Source organism: Sitophilus oryzae, unplaced genomic scaffold (assembly GCF_002938485.1).
Source record: "Sitophilus oryzae breed Bouriz unplaced genomic scaffold, Soryzae_2.0 scaffold_119_pilon_pilon, whole genome shotgun sequence".
Lineage (NCBI taxonomy): Eukaryota > Metazoa > Arthropoda > Insecta > Coleoptera > Curculionidae > Sitophilus > Sitophilus oryzae.
In genome coordinates, this window is record NW_022145837.1 from 1,705,534 (window position 1) to 1,721,171 (window position 15,638).

The window sequence follows — 15,638 nt, forward strand, 5'->3', positions numbered from 1 at the left end:
ACAGGGCCTTAGCTCTAATTTAACTTCGGTCTGTCATTATTAATCTTGTGACAATGACTTAGCACGAGAGCATTGAATAGAAAGACTTCAGGATGAAGTTAAAATTGATTTTACAGGTTATATACTATTTAAATAAACGAAAGATACCACTCGGCAATATACAGGGTGGTCCGAACTGTATTCCGGAAACTTTAATAGCATATTCTGCACATAAAAATAAGTAAAAAAGTTCGTATAAATGTATGTTCTAAAATGCTTAGTTTCGGAGATACAGGGTGTAGAAGTTTCACTTTTATTTCGATTTTTTCCAAATAATTTCTGAAGTAACATCAATATTTGGATGAAAATTGGTGTCTGGAAGTTTTTTGATATGAGGAATTTGATTTTGATGTCAATATAACTCCTATCTATAGGGGGTGCCACCTACATGTGTTTTAACTGTTTTGAAAAGTAATAACTTTTCGTCCATATCTGTATAAAACTACTGGGTGAAAAAATATACTATATTTCCGTGATTTTTTACGTAAAAAATGTCTCTTGGTAAAAATCGCTAGGAGCAACCGTTTTCAACATATCTAGAATTAAAATAGTAATATTATAAAATAGTACACGAAAAGTTGTTACTCTTCAAAAAAGTAAAAAAATATGTAGGTGGCGCCCTCTACAAGTAGGAGTCATATTGAATCAAAATCAAATTTCTTTGGTCAAAAAACTCCCAGATACCAATTTTCATTTAAATATTGACGTTACTTCAGAAATTACTTGGAAAAAATCGATATAAAAATGAAACTTCTACACCCTGTATCTCTGAAACTAAGCATTTTGAAACATACATTTATATGAACTTTTTTTCCTATTTTTATCTGCAGAATATGCTGCCGAAGTTTCCGGAATACAGTTCGGACCACCCTGTATAGTGACCTTTTTGTGAAAAGTTTTTGCATTAATTTTCATGAAAAAAAAAATTAAAAAAAATCATCAAACAAGAAATAATACAAGATAATCACAGAAAAGTATAACAAAGTTATAAAAATTTAAATTTGTGAAAAGAAATGTTTCAAAATAGCAACAGTCATGTACCATATGATCGAAAAAAAATTGGCTTCCAGTTGGCTTGGAAATGAACATCGATGACATCCCAGTATAACTTTACATTTAAAATGACACCTATCTTCATTTCATAGCCATCGCTGACACCATTTCTTTTTTGATCACATATATATTTCGAATATTGCCTTTATCTCATATGACGTTTTGTTTACAGGTTCCAGATGCCATACTGAAAGAAGACCCTTATGGAAGAGCTACAAATATGCGTATGACTTCGTTCACTGACCACAAAGGCATACAGTCGTCTTCGGCGACGTTGCCACATTATCCTACGCAACCGAGCATTCAAAATGCTTATCCGAACTGTTCAACTATGCCACTGCCACAGCATACCTCAGGAAACATACCACAGCCAATGACGAATGGAAACAGGTAACCATACCACCAGATTTATGATTTGAAATGTAAAAATAAATATTTTTTTTGGGGCATTTTTTTTCATTGAATTATAAGCTTATATCGTCTTGTGCTAACAAGCTAACCATAAGTAAATTCATAGCTCTGCCATAATTCTCTCAACCTTTTATAGGTAACAACCAAAGGTAACAACCATACGATACAAAAGAAATTTTTACATCATTAATCATTAATGTCTCATATAATAAATTTACAAGAGAACAATTATATTATATTATAATATATTATATACTTATTAAACACACCTGGTATTGAAATTCTTAATTCTTTCTTCCAGCTGTAATATTTATACAAATCGGCAACATTCCACAATACCAACTCACCTAAATGGAGTAAAAATAGTGACCAGCAATCACAACCCTTATTCCAGAATTCGCCAAAGTGGTGAACCCATCTCTGCCAAACTAGAACCTATTTACACTAAAATCAACAGGAATACCAACGAGATCTGCCACTACAGTACTACCAACTCTTAAACCAAAAGATTTAGGGTGGTAAACATGTCGTAGTAAGTCCAAAAAAATGTATAGTTTGAAATTTAAATAAAAACGGCGTCACAGTAGGCATAGAGATAATAACTTAGTTAGTACTCTATTCACACTGTGTTTTTTTGTTTGGTAGAAAGATTTATATAGAAAAATTTGGTCAATTGTCAAAAATTTCAAACAAAATCGAATCCATTTTGGGTAATGACGTAAAAAAAACGATACCATACGTCATTTTTAGCTAAATCATCACTAAATAATAATGATAATAACATTGAAAGTATTATTTATACCAAAGACTACATATAATTATAGGCAAATATATCCAAAAACTTTAAGAAAACCCTTATATAATATGTAAATAATACTATATCGCAATTCTCTATCTCCAATCGATGTGTTTTAGTTCTTAAATCTTATACAGGGTGATATAAAAATTTGTTGTCCATTTTTTGAAACACTCTGTATATTCTAGAATACCTTTACTACCTTTCTCAAATCACTTTATCTTAAAGTATATCACAATATCAACTTATTATTATTAAATTATTTAAATATAATTATATACAAACAAGGCCTATACTACTGTCTACACAGCGTGACAGAACATATATCTGTCAAAAAACGTGGCCATACTATTTTTTCCTTCACTTCTGAACTTTTAACGACAAACCGGCAACGTTTTTATAGTAGAATTCTACACAGTTGCCATATCGGTTTCCTTATCCTAACTCAGTCTGACAATACTTTTTCTATCTTCAATTTGCGTCAAACTAAGGTAGCTAGATTCTTCTTATAGTCAGCCATAGATCACAATATGTTCTTTAAAACAAAAGTTAAAAAAAACGAAATGGTTGCCAGATACAAATAAATTATGAGTAATTTCATAAAAAATTTCAAAAAAAAACCTATGGCTGACTTACCTTACCTTTTTCTCAACAACTTTAGTATACAGGGTACTTAGAAAGACTCCTATATATCTGGCAGCACAATTCCACAAAGCCTATTGACATTATATACTGACAAACCGAAATATAACTACGCACAATACAATTAAAGTTTTTTTTTTCAAATACCCTGTATATTTTAGCGTACTAAAAAAATAAATATGAATGAAATTGATGACAAATAATTATTTCAAGTATTTAAGCGTATATAAGATATACATGTATACAGGTTTATGTGTATTCGTCGATATACTGGATTTTTATATTTTGTAATTTTAATGTTAACATCTCAAAAAAAAATAACTCAAATGTCATTGTGTGAGAGACAAAAAAAGTAAATTTAAGAAAACAAAAATGATGATAATAATATCTGTACTATGTCATATCATCTTTGTCGTAGAATTAAAAAAATAGACATATAGAGCAAAAAAACAAGATCAAATACATTTCAAACATCATCACTAGTGATAGGAGAATCATGCAACAATAACTAATAATAATTATAACTAATAATAATAATAATATCATCCTTAGCTTTTGTATGGACCGTATTATTTGTAATAATATTTATACAACATATTTGTAACCTTACATGTGATGCTCACCCCTATCTGTATTTGTACGATGACATATTTGACGTTTTGTGCTGTCAAACTGTCAATCAACCTAGTCACTATTGTACGAAAAATAATTTACTACACGATAAATACTTATAAACATATGTAAGTTTGAATGAATCTTGAATTATCTAGAAAATTCAAAGTAAATAGAAAAAGAATGACATATCTGTGTATTGACAGCACAAGATCAGTAGCAAAAACACTACTTAAAAAGTATCCGTAAATGTTATAGATTAGTGACAATATATTTTTTCAAATTTAATGTCTTTCTTGAGTAATTGTCAATTGATTATGTTGAAAATGTATGATAGTGCAGAAATTTAAACAAGTAAAAAACAGCTGCTTTTTGACATGTTTTACTTATCCGTTTTTAATTCATGGCCATTTTCAATTTAATGTCCTGTATACATCATTTATTTTGGACCATACAAAAATTATAGGCAAAATAAATAAAATAATACCAAAATTACTCCTTGTAACTGAAATTCATACTTTTGCAGTAAATCCTTGAGTTTAAATAGTTCGTAACATAAAAATTATTATACTTACAATATGTAAAACAAAACTAATTAATTATTCTGGGGGCTGGCAAAGGTTAGTCTTGGGTCGAGATTTCCGTATGTAAGAAGAGTACAATGGCGTTTATAATGTACTGAACAAAGAGAGGACAGTAAACACGTTGCCAAACGTATGAAATAAACCGAGAAACTGTGCGCATCGGTAAGAGACGTGGAAGGGGATATAGCAGATTTGTCGCGGTTGACCGGTTGACCCAATCAATACCTCTGTCAGTACTTAAAGTTCTAGGGAAAAGTGTACGTCATGCGTTCAGCTTCACGATTTAATTACGTCTCGTGATACTTAATTTGTTTATTTATTAACGAGTCGTTGTAATTTTCTCTAAAGCTTGAATTTTTTTAAGTGCAAAATAGAAACACTTGCATTTTTGGTAAAAATAAGTGGAATTGAGTGGGTGTTCGATAGTGGTCGCGCTATTAGAACTCTGAATTCAAAAATCGATATCTCGAAATCTATTAGAAATAATAGATTGTAGTTTTTTCAAGAGCTTCGTTAATATTTCTGCTGTATTTTCTTTGTAGACAATATGTGAAAATCTTTATCAATAAAAAATTACACGATTGCTGAAAATTGCTACGCTCTAAAAGTAAATGGATAGATCGTTTACAATTTTTGAATGGAAAAAACAACCTTATCGAATTTTTCTTATGTAAACATATTGTAAAATATCCGATCTTGAAAATAAAAAAAAATCAATATCTAAAGTGGTTCTTGAATTATGGCCTGTTATGTGTTAAAAAGTTGAATTTTTAAATTATCGCGATTACTGACGTTTTCTCGTTATAAAAAAATGACACCCTAACGATATCCTTATAATTCCATTTCAGATGCTCAGAAACATGTCTAATGATTTTATCTAGTTATTTCTTGAAAAAAAAGTCTGTTAAAAATAAACGGTTTGCGATCGTGATTTTACTTTACTTGATAGGGAAAGGCGTACCGGCAACGCCGCAATAGCACACCGTCGCATTTCTCTCACTCCGACTTAATAAGATCCCTATACGATTTACTTCCACACATGTAAATGCCGACCCAAAAGTAACAGTGGCCAGCACGGTATACATAACAATTAATACAATCAAACTAAGCTTTTGTTTAATTTTCTGCACTATAAACAGAAACAAAATAAAAACTACACAGGTTGAATTCATGCTATATCGGTGGTTGTGAACTGAAACTAATTTAGTCATATTAAAAACACACACAAAAAGGTTGTAACTCTCTAAATTGTTTAAAAAAAGTTCTTTGATTCTTTTAGAACTCACTTCGATCGCAATACTGACTGTCAGATAGTAAAAGTATACCTTAAATAAATTTTGACAAGTGTCAAAGTGCATGGGCAATATTTTATTGTATGACAGTCAACTAAAACATAGTTTCTACTTAGTAATAATAATTTAGTTGTGTTCCTTAATTTGTTGAATAAGATATATGTATATTTTTTCTTTGTTAAAAACAATTTTCTTTCAATTCGTATAGCGTAGAGTATAAATTTATTCAGGATATGTTATTTTAACGTGTATTTTATAGCCTTATTCCATGAGTGTTGTCAATTTCTTATACTTGAACATTTTAATGAAAAATTTAATAAGTAATATCTAGGTGGTATTTTATTGTAGTGTATAAAACAATATTTTCTCCATAGCGAGTCCTTTTTAAAAAATATTCAGAAATTATTATTTCAAGGAATTTATTACGTGTAGAAAAAATATTGCGCTGGGTTGGCGTTGGTTTCTATGTAATTTGACAAATAAATAAAGCTGTCTCTTTAGTTGTCAGTTTTGAGTCAATATTTTTTAATTCTCTTTCGCGTCGATTGCTGATTGAATTGGAGCCAGAAATGGCTCAAAACGAAATAAATAAATTACCAACAGATATTCAGGCTGAGACGACAAACGCCATATCCAAACTACATCCATTTAAATCCCGAATAACTTATGAAAAGGAATAGAAAAATTTTCAAAAATGGAAGCAATTCAAAAACGTGCGAGAAGAAATAAAGTTTTTAACCTATCCTCGCTGTTAAAGTACTATTTTATCTACTATTTCTGATAGATATAAGGCAATTTTAACAGTTGCTATGGAAAAAAATAAACTTTATATTGAAAAAATAACACGTCAAAAATGCTATGATAGATACCCAACAGCAGTATTATAAAGTATGTTTCAATTTCATTGCTGTACGAATTGAGAAGAAAATTGTACCTATTGTATATGTTTTCTATACTATGTATAATGTTACCTTGAACGTACTTCCTATTAGTTAAAACAATTTAAACTGAATATTAATATATTAAAATATACTTATATGAACCTCGTTCCCTTCCAGCTTGTTATGAGAAAAAAAGAAGATATCTGTATTTTTGATTTTTTATAATAAAAATTTATTATACTGTCATCGTATAGTAGATTAAATTATCAAATAGTGAAACAAATATTGTATTTACTACTCACTTTGGTTGTGTATGAAAAAGAATAATCTAAATATGTATAAGGGTCATTCCATGAAAAAAAATCATCAAATAGTGAAAATCTACAGTATAAAGTTACAAAATAACTTTTAAAACGCTAAAACGGTAATGAAATTACTATAAAATTATTAAAACGATTATAAAACATTTATAAAACCATTTAGAGGTGTTTATAAAGCCAGCTCTACACGTAACGTTTTTTCTGTCGGTTTTGAGCGTCATGAGCGTTTATTTGGTATGATCTATATATCTATTTTTTTTTGTAAAATTACGTTATTTTTTTCAGTTTAGGCAAAACGACAGTTTTGTTGTAACAACACCTGTTTTACTTGTTTTATGCTTTGAATAAGAAGACTAAGGAAGGAGCATAATGCTATCCATGTATTCATGCATGGTGGGCGGAAAAAGGACTCTAGGGTGGGGATCCTTGACAGTTCTGTTCATGTTCTGTTTGACGATTCATTTGACACATTTGAATTTGATTTGAAATTTTGTGGATTTGTCAGTCTTTACGGAGCTTATTTTATGTTATTTATTATTTATTCTACTACTAATAGTTGTATAAAGGTATTAAATCTAGATGGAAATTGTGACAGAACTTAAATTAACAGTGACACGATCGCGATTTATCGAAAAAGACTCTAAAATAGTTGGTTGTGTAGCGTGCGGTAGATCTCGGCAAAAATCGAAAGAAATAATGGAACAACTTTTCGCTAGTAAGTGACTATATAATATACATACGTGTAGTAAACCGATCATTTATGAAATTCACTTAAATTAACTAATTATATATTTTTTCTTGCATTTTTGCTTTTATTTACTACTTGTCAAAGATTAGATATCAAAGAATTTAGATACGTCAATTTGACTTACCTGCTTCAGTAGCGTATCGGATGTTTATGGTTATAAATAATTATTATAACTTATCTATTTTTATTAGAATTTTATATTTTTATAACAATTTTAATAACTACCAACATTTATTCACAACGTAAAATAAAAAAAAATATTGAGTCTACCCCACGTCTACCCTACATCATAGTTTTACATTTTTTAAATAAAATTAGAACGGCACTGATAAACCGGAATTTAAGTCGGCCATATTTGAGGCCCATCGCGGTGGACCTAAGATTTTTGATATGCTCCTTCCTTAGTCTTCTTATTCAAAGGTTTTATGATAGTTAGACTGTCAATTTTCATAGAATGACCTTATTGTCTATTTAATAATTAAGTAAGTCACTTGTTCAAAGACTGATTTAAGAGTTTTATTTGAAATATTGATGTACTTCAGTCAGTATAGTGTCTAGTCAGCAAAATTATTTTTTATCCAAATAGTATCGTTCTTTCCTGTGTGATCCATGTAATTATTTATTATCGTTTTTGTTGCTATAACCAAATAAAACCGCTATTAATTTTTAAAAGTGTATTTATTCCATATTTTTTAAAAATACATATTATATCCTAATATATCGTACATATTGCTAATAAACATCAAAATTTTAATAAATCGCTCGTTTTTCGTGCAGGTGATTGTAGTAGAAAAATATTTTATGCTATTTTGTACAATGTTAGTTAATATTTCCACAGTTATGAAATAAATTATCGTACCCTGTATAAAATAACTAATTTTGACAGTTAATTAAAAAAAAGTATGAAAGATCTTGACAAGACTGTTAAAGATTTTTGTAAAAAAGTTCCTTTTGCATACAAATTATTCTATACCGATGAAAACAAACACGTAAGGTTAAAAAGAACATTTGGATTCGTATCTGGATTCATTTTAGGGTTGATATTCTATCGATACATCCTGTCGGAATTAAGTTTTACCGATACTGTTGAATTTTGGATGACTCTGAGCATTTGCATTGCCTTAGGGTATGAATATCTTACTGAAAATGACTTAAAATTGATAATTCCGATGATTTTTTGGGTTTGTAGATTTGGAATTGCTTTGTCTTCACAAATTCGATGTATTACCTTACTTACATTTCCAAATTTTGGCGGGAAAGTTGGTAGAAGTGTTTTAAAAGCTCTAGTAATAGCTTTTATTATATCAGGACCTCTAGAAAACTTATCTAGTAATGGGAAAGAAGTAGTAAGATATTTTTCAAATTTTATATTTCTAAAATATCAAAAATCTTAGACCATCTAATACCTAGATACGTAATTTCCTAGATGCTGTGTAGCCAACATGAAATACAAATCGTTTTTTAGGTACGTGTTTTTGCTTGTACAGCATCTCTGACGTTTAATTTAACCAAGACAAGGTTTGAACTGATGTTCAAGCCTTTTACACAAGCGATTTTTGGCATGAAAACGGACTTAAACGAAGTAAAAGATACTTTAAGGCAAGCAAATATCTATTTTGTGTGTTTTTCTGAGTCAAAACTTTAAAAATGTTTAGATCGATTAAAGAAGTATCGGCACCAATTACTGGTGAGATCGAAGATGAACAAGAAATGAAGAAAATTAGAGAAGAAAACGACTATCTTGATGAAAAAAGCGGAGACACCAAGAGTTCTGCGCTTATTTCTGATAAGTACGAAACAGCAGGTACTATTTTTTTCAGTACAACTTAAAAAAAAATTCGGTAGTAAGTTTTTCTCCTAAAATAATGTAATATATACATTATTTTCTGATAGGAGAGAAATCTGAAGCTGGCAGGTACGAAAAGCAGTACATGAAGAAGGTCGAGATGCGTTGTATGGACATGTTTGCCAGATCAGCAATGAAATGTCGTAAAATGTTCGAAAGCGGTTATAACAAGTGCTACGAAACAGTTACGTGGATTGCTGCTTGGTTACTGTGCTGGCCAATGAAGTTAGACTTTGTTTGTAACATTGCTGAAGCCCTAGGTGGAGCTAGTAGGTATATACTCATTATTATCATCGTCATCATTATGTTTATCACCATGATTATCATCATTTTCTTTACCTGAAATACATATGTATTTTTCTATTCATAGATGCGACCCATCCAAAGATATAGATCCAGGTTTCGGTGATGGATACACTTATCTTAAGCATTCCAGAACATCATTGTCACAAAATTTTAAAGATGTCAAACTGCAGTACAAGATAGGAAAGATAAAGCAGTTGCGTGACATCAGAGATGTCCGAGACACTGCCGTAGCCATCCTGCACAAGGTCGAAGCCAAAAAAGCCATTTTGGCGCAGATTTTGAACATAATAAAAAGAATTTTGGCCTTTGTGTTCCTTAGGGTGATTTTGGCGTCCCAGAACTACCAAGAGAAATATTTGAAGGATTTGGAGTTCGATAATATTTATATTAGCAGGTAGAGCTAACATTTCTACGAAGATGTCTATAGATAACTCTCTAAGATGTTTTAGATATTTTCGAAAAATAGATGCTAGAAGAAAGGCTTCCGAGAAATTACCTCTACTGCCTTTGAAGAAAATCGAATGTAACAAATTGGTAGATCCTGCCAGTTCTAAACCTATCAAATCTGAAAGGGAACAAATAAAAAAAGAGACGTTTTTTCTATGTTTGGAAATGATAACGGCTACCACATTTATTCTATTGGACAGACTGTTTTTTGAAGCATTGGACATAGTGAGAAGACATGCTAAAATAGAATATCTGACCACAGGAAAGCATGATCTAGTACTGGAAGTCAAAGGTACTATGTATGACTTTTTGTTACTTTATAATAAGTTTTACGTCAAGTAAATGAATCTAACCATATTAGACTACCCTAAACATTTTTTTACAGGCACCGGCATGATCGCGTCCATTCTAAGATCACTCGTCAAAGGTTTCAACGTGAAAAAGCGTATTAGAATGGTACGGAACAATGAGAAATGCTTGCCCAGACCTAGGGTATTAGCCAAATCGTATTTTTTCAAGATATACGGCACTTATTTTGCCGTGTGGACGATGTTGTGGGTGCAAGCCTACACCAACCGCCTGCGCAGACTGATATGCGCGTACTTCTTCAGAAAAAGGGAGAAAAAAAGGATTTTGTTTTTGTATAATGAAACGTTGAAAAGAAGAAAGGGATTTTTCAGGTATTTCGTAAAAATTTTCACAACCCGGCAACACCGTAAGCGATCGATAGCTTGAAAACGGTCGTAAAACAAATTTTTGTTTTAATATCTGAGACGTTTGACAGCATATGAGATTTTTGCTAGTAAGTAATAATGATTAAAAACTCAGAATTTTTAAAGAATGTTTTATAGAAATAACATATTATCCAAAACAAAATAATATTAATGTCATGATTTGTTGTAGATACTGATACTAAAGTAACAAAAAAGAAATTCTTCAGAGAAATCTATGAAACCATGTACATTCCGGCAATGCTGCGCTCGAACTTTAACATGAACACCTCCGTAAAACACCGTTGTCAGATTTTTCCTTCTTCTAGGTTTATGAAGAAAAATGTTGAAAGAAAAGCTAGAGAACGTCGTCTTGAAGAAAATTACAATGCTTTTCAAGTTTTGAGGATCAAATATCCCAAACAATGCGACTGGTTGAGATTTTTCAAGTGCGCTAGAAAGAAATGTTTGGTAAGTTAAATATTTTTTTTGAAAAGTTTAAAATTGTCTAAATTTCTAATTTTGATTTGTTTTCAGGTTTGTGAAGATCCTGAGCCAAGAAAACTCAGTAATTTTATAGAATGCATGAACGACATGTGTCATTTTGTTTATTGTATGGAGTGTTGGAACGATATGGGTCGGGAATGCCTCGTTTGCAAAATTGATAGCGAATCTGATGATTTAACAGACGAAGAAGACGAAATAGACATGTTTTAAAGAAGAATAGCAATTAGGAGATTATTATAAGATAAATAAAAACTAAAATTTATTATTAGCTTATTTTTTGCAACAGACTGTGTACTACTAAGGCATTCAAAATGCAAAATTATTTTTAAACAACGCCGTAAACAGAACACATTTTTTCTTATCAATTAATTATTAACTCATTGAATCACAAATTAAGTGTATGCTCCCATATCTTAGCCTTTCAGTAACCTCAGTTGTTTATCGTTGAAGAATTGAAAGAAACATAAAATTACTAAACGATAAGGATATGCTTCTCATTTGTTTAACAATATGGCTGTCGAACTGTTTATTAAGATTCACAGAATCCTTTTTTAACCAAAAAAATGTACATATTTAAGTCAAATCAAACGTACCAGGAAAATAAGTCTAATTTGACTTACAATTTCTACTGGAGCTCTCATTTTAATGGATACGAATCAAGTAAGTTCGTATATATTTTATTATTGTTGTTATTGCAAGAAATTTAGATTGAAATTTTGACATTTTGTGGTAAAAATTTTATGTTCAGAGTAATAAAATGGTTGTGCCACCCAGAGGAACAAGATAAAAACGTTTATGTATTATTTTTTTTTATTTCTTACTGAATTAATATAAGCTTATATCGTCTTGGTTATACGCTAACCATAAATAAAGATAAAAATGTCTATACCTATGTGGCGGATTCATCTCTCCAAAAAAAGCAAGAAAATCTACAAAATAAAATAGTTAGTTTTTGTAAACACTGCTGCGATAATCCAAACGGAAACTACTTTTTAGAAGTTAGGTTTACAGATATACAAATTTGCCTAACGAACAAAAAATGCTTAACGTTTCGGAAAGTTTATCTCTTTCCGTCGTCGAAAGCAAAAAAATACAAAGAATAAAGAAAAAAACTATTTAAAATATTTAAATTCAACTATTCGAGGACACTTTAGTTGTTTAAAACCTTAGACAAGAAAAGAGAGGGGACGGGTAACACGCATATTCTCCCGTGATCGGTTAGTCAGGCCAAAATTCGATCGGCGGCCATACTTTGGTGCCAAGATTTGTTGGGGGTGGACAAACTTGTGGTGGGCTACTTCTTACTTCTTGTTACTACATACATATATTTTTTAAAATATTCTTTCAAAAAATTTGCTAATTTAAGTGTATAATAATAGTTACAGTGAGTAATTAATAAAAATTTAAAAATAAATAAAATAACACAAACTTCTAGAATTGTTTTATTTTTTTTGTGGATAAATTCGGATATTCTTAAAAATAGGATATTCTTGTGATTGAAAGTAACAAATATTAAAAATTACATTATTCATTGAATCCGTACGCAAGTGTGAAGGATAATGGCTAGATTCATTATTATACCGTATGGTCGAAAAAAAAACGACGTCCTGTTGGCTTGTAAATGACGATCGACGACATTCCCCATATAATTTTATATATTGACAGCGATCTTCATTTCATAGCCATCGCTGACGCCGTCTTTTTTCGATGTCGTTTTGTATAGTTTTATGTCATTTTATATGTAGAATTATATGGGGAATGTCATCGATCGTCATTTACAAGCCAACAGGACGTCGTTTTTTTTTCGATTATACGGTATAATAACGAATCTAGCCAATTCCCTTTACACTTGCTTACAGATTCAATGAATAATGTAATTTTTAATATTCATTTGTGAAATTGTCATTTCCAAACAGTATATATGTATATACACGTTTAAAATATATGTTACTACATTAATTTTTATTTAATTATACATTATACACACGTTAATAAATAAATAATTGTCTTGATAATCAGTCCAGTGTGACTGTTAAATAAATTTTGCATTATCGACTTAGATATTCTAATATTATAAAGATGAGACTATAAAATACAAAATTGTATATGCATTACTCAAAAATGAACGATATATTAGTTTACGTTTTAATAAATATTTTGTACCATCTAGGTACAAGCTAATTTCTGATGCTACGCCATTGGAGAATTTCACGTGGTGACAACTTGCCTCACTTTCAGCTGCCGTGTTACCTGTCCCCTCTCTTTCCTTGTCTAAGTTTAAAACAGATACGTCTACAAAAATCGTTGACGTTCTGTTAAAATGACATTATATCAAGTTAAACTTCAAAATTAACAGTTACTACCCGATAACAGTTACTTAATAAGTAAAACCAAAGAGCCCCAAACTTTCTGTATGATTATTTTTAATTTGTATGTATGTTGTGTTTATTTATGTTATGTTCTTTAAAATCAAAGAAGCGATTGCCATACATTAATAACATCTACAGATGCATGAGCAATACATTTATTTTTATTAGATTGTATTAAAACAAGCCTCTTTTATTTTTCTTTTAGAGGCTATCGCTTCTTTCAATGTGATTTTGGCGTTATTAAAGTTTATTCTGTGCTCTGTGTCCCAAGAATGCTGACAAATCTTAGATTTGTAAAAATCTCCCTTTCTTAAATAATCTTTATGTTCTTTAATTCGAACATTTAAAGGTCTAAATGTTTCACCAATGTAAAATTTATCTCATGCAAATGGTATTTTGTATATTACATTTTTTGTTTTGTTCTGTATTCATGGGTTTAGTATGCGATAAAATAGATCTAAGTGTATTTTTTGTTTTGAAAGATGTTCGTATGTTATATTGCTTTCCTATCCTTCTTATTTTTTCCAAACGCCTCGTATGTATGGAATTGTCAGTTGTATAGATTGTGTATTGTTATTATTGTGTCTATGATTTGGGGTTTGTATTTCGTTTAATGTTTTGTCAATAAAATATGGTGGATAGTCGTTTTTTATTAATGCACTGAAAAAAAGGATCTCTCAGTCGAAATGAATATGACTTTGACCCAAAAGATTGGCGCTTTTCAATAGGGCCAAGAACGACGTTTCTTTGCCCAAAGCATTAACTATCTTTTCATAAGCTTTAAAAAATTACTTTAGAGAATAGAAGAATCTATCTGTCCAAAGTATCTCACTCTTGGCCCAAAATGAATATGCAAAGAAGTTCTTGCTACAAGAACAATAGTCTCTTTGATTCATGCAAAAATTCTTGATTGAAAAGGGACATTTCTTGATTAAAGAGACACATTTCTTAAACCAATAGCGAATAGTATTGACTCAACTAAAATTTATTTTGATCTAAGAGAAGTCTATACATCATATACAGGCATATTACGTAGTATATTATTTTCTGATAAATTTAGGTTTTCCTGGTCTGTAATAAGTAAAGTGATATTATTTTCCTCGATAGTAGTTATTTCTGCTTCTTCACTCCTTGGTATTTTTTGGGGTGGTTCATCACTCTACAAATTACAAAGAAATGATGATTTCAAAGTAAAGCAAATAAATTATTAAAATTATAAGCTTTGGTCACATTTTGAATTTTTTAATACGACGACTTGAAATTCTAAAATTTTTGTAATTATTTGCATAAAAAAATCGATACCTATATTCTTATTCTATCTATAGTCACACATGCATTATCTAAACAGGTGCATTAGGTAAATGTCTCTTACCTTCAAATATAGCAAATAAATGCTCTAATTTCCATTTTTTCAAAAACTCCTTTAAAGAATCCATATATCCTAAAATTTGTCCATAAAAAATGACAAATGCATGTTAATAACGATCACTAATTTGTTATATGTATTTTTTATGTGGATTATATCTCTGCTTAGTGAAATGTCGTCTGAATTGATACATAAATAACTATAATGAATATTTTGGCTCAGAAAAAGTACATTTTATGATCTGTATATAAAAAGAAATTATTTGTTAGTTACTTTATGTTTTTCTTTTTTCCTAGAACTGGCACAGTCTGACTGGATCCCTGTGGTGGTCATACCCTTACTAGCAACCTTAGTTCTGGCGGCCAGTGTGTTTCTAATGATCCTATTTCGACAAAATCCCACCTTTGTCATCACCACGGTGACAGGGTGTTTGATTTTTATTGCCATTTACTTAATCCTTACAGCTATAGATCAAACCAAAGAGACTTATGCATAACGAACAATATTTATTGTATGATGATGTAATTTTAAAAAGAAAATAAATTATTTATTAAGAAAAAGTCGTTTTTTATTACTACAAAGAGCATAATATGGTACAACCAGTAGCGTTTCCTGGATAAGTAGACATGTGTACATGAATCGTACCTCAAAAGAAAAAAAACTTTTACTAATTTGTACAGAAGAGAATAATCTGAAAGTCGTATATTTT

General features: G+C 30.2%; 2 protein-coding genes across 7 annotated transcripts in view; both read left to right on the top strand.

Annotated features, from left to right (window-relative positions):
- The window catches only part of LOC115891864 (protein tincar), a 90,899-nt gene extending 86,720 nt beyond the window's left edge, over positions 1–4,179 (top strand). For all 6 annotated transcript variants that reach the window (XM_030912462.1, XM_030912458.1, XM_030912459.1 and 3 more), the window contains exons 15-16: positions 1,265–1,482; positions 1,805–4,179. In XM_030912462.1, coding sequence (XP_030768322.1) covers positions 1,265–1,482; positions 1,805–2,003 — 417 coding nt within the window. In that variant the 3' untranslated portion in view covers positions 2,004–4,179. The remainder of the gene's footprint in view (positions 1–1,264; positions 1,483–1,804) is intronic.
- A 4,101-nt stretch (positions 4,180–8,280) lies between these two features.
- LOC115891787 (protein sneaky) lies at positions 8,281–11,456 on the top strand. Its single transcript, XM_030912346.1, has 10 exons — positions 8,281–8,504; positions 8,568–8,724; positions 8,844–8,977; positions 9,034–9,182; positions 9,272–9,497; positions 9,595–9,924; positions 9,980–10,269; positions 10,363–10,657; positions 11,017–11,158; positions 11,225–11,456. Exons 1-10 carry the CDS (start codon positions 8,281–8,283, stop codon positions 11,402–11,404), a joined length of 2,127 nt encoding a protein of 708 aa, XP_030768206.1. The 3' UTR covers positions 11,405–11,456.
- Positions 11,457–15,638: the final 4,182 nt, after the last annotated feature.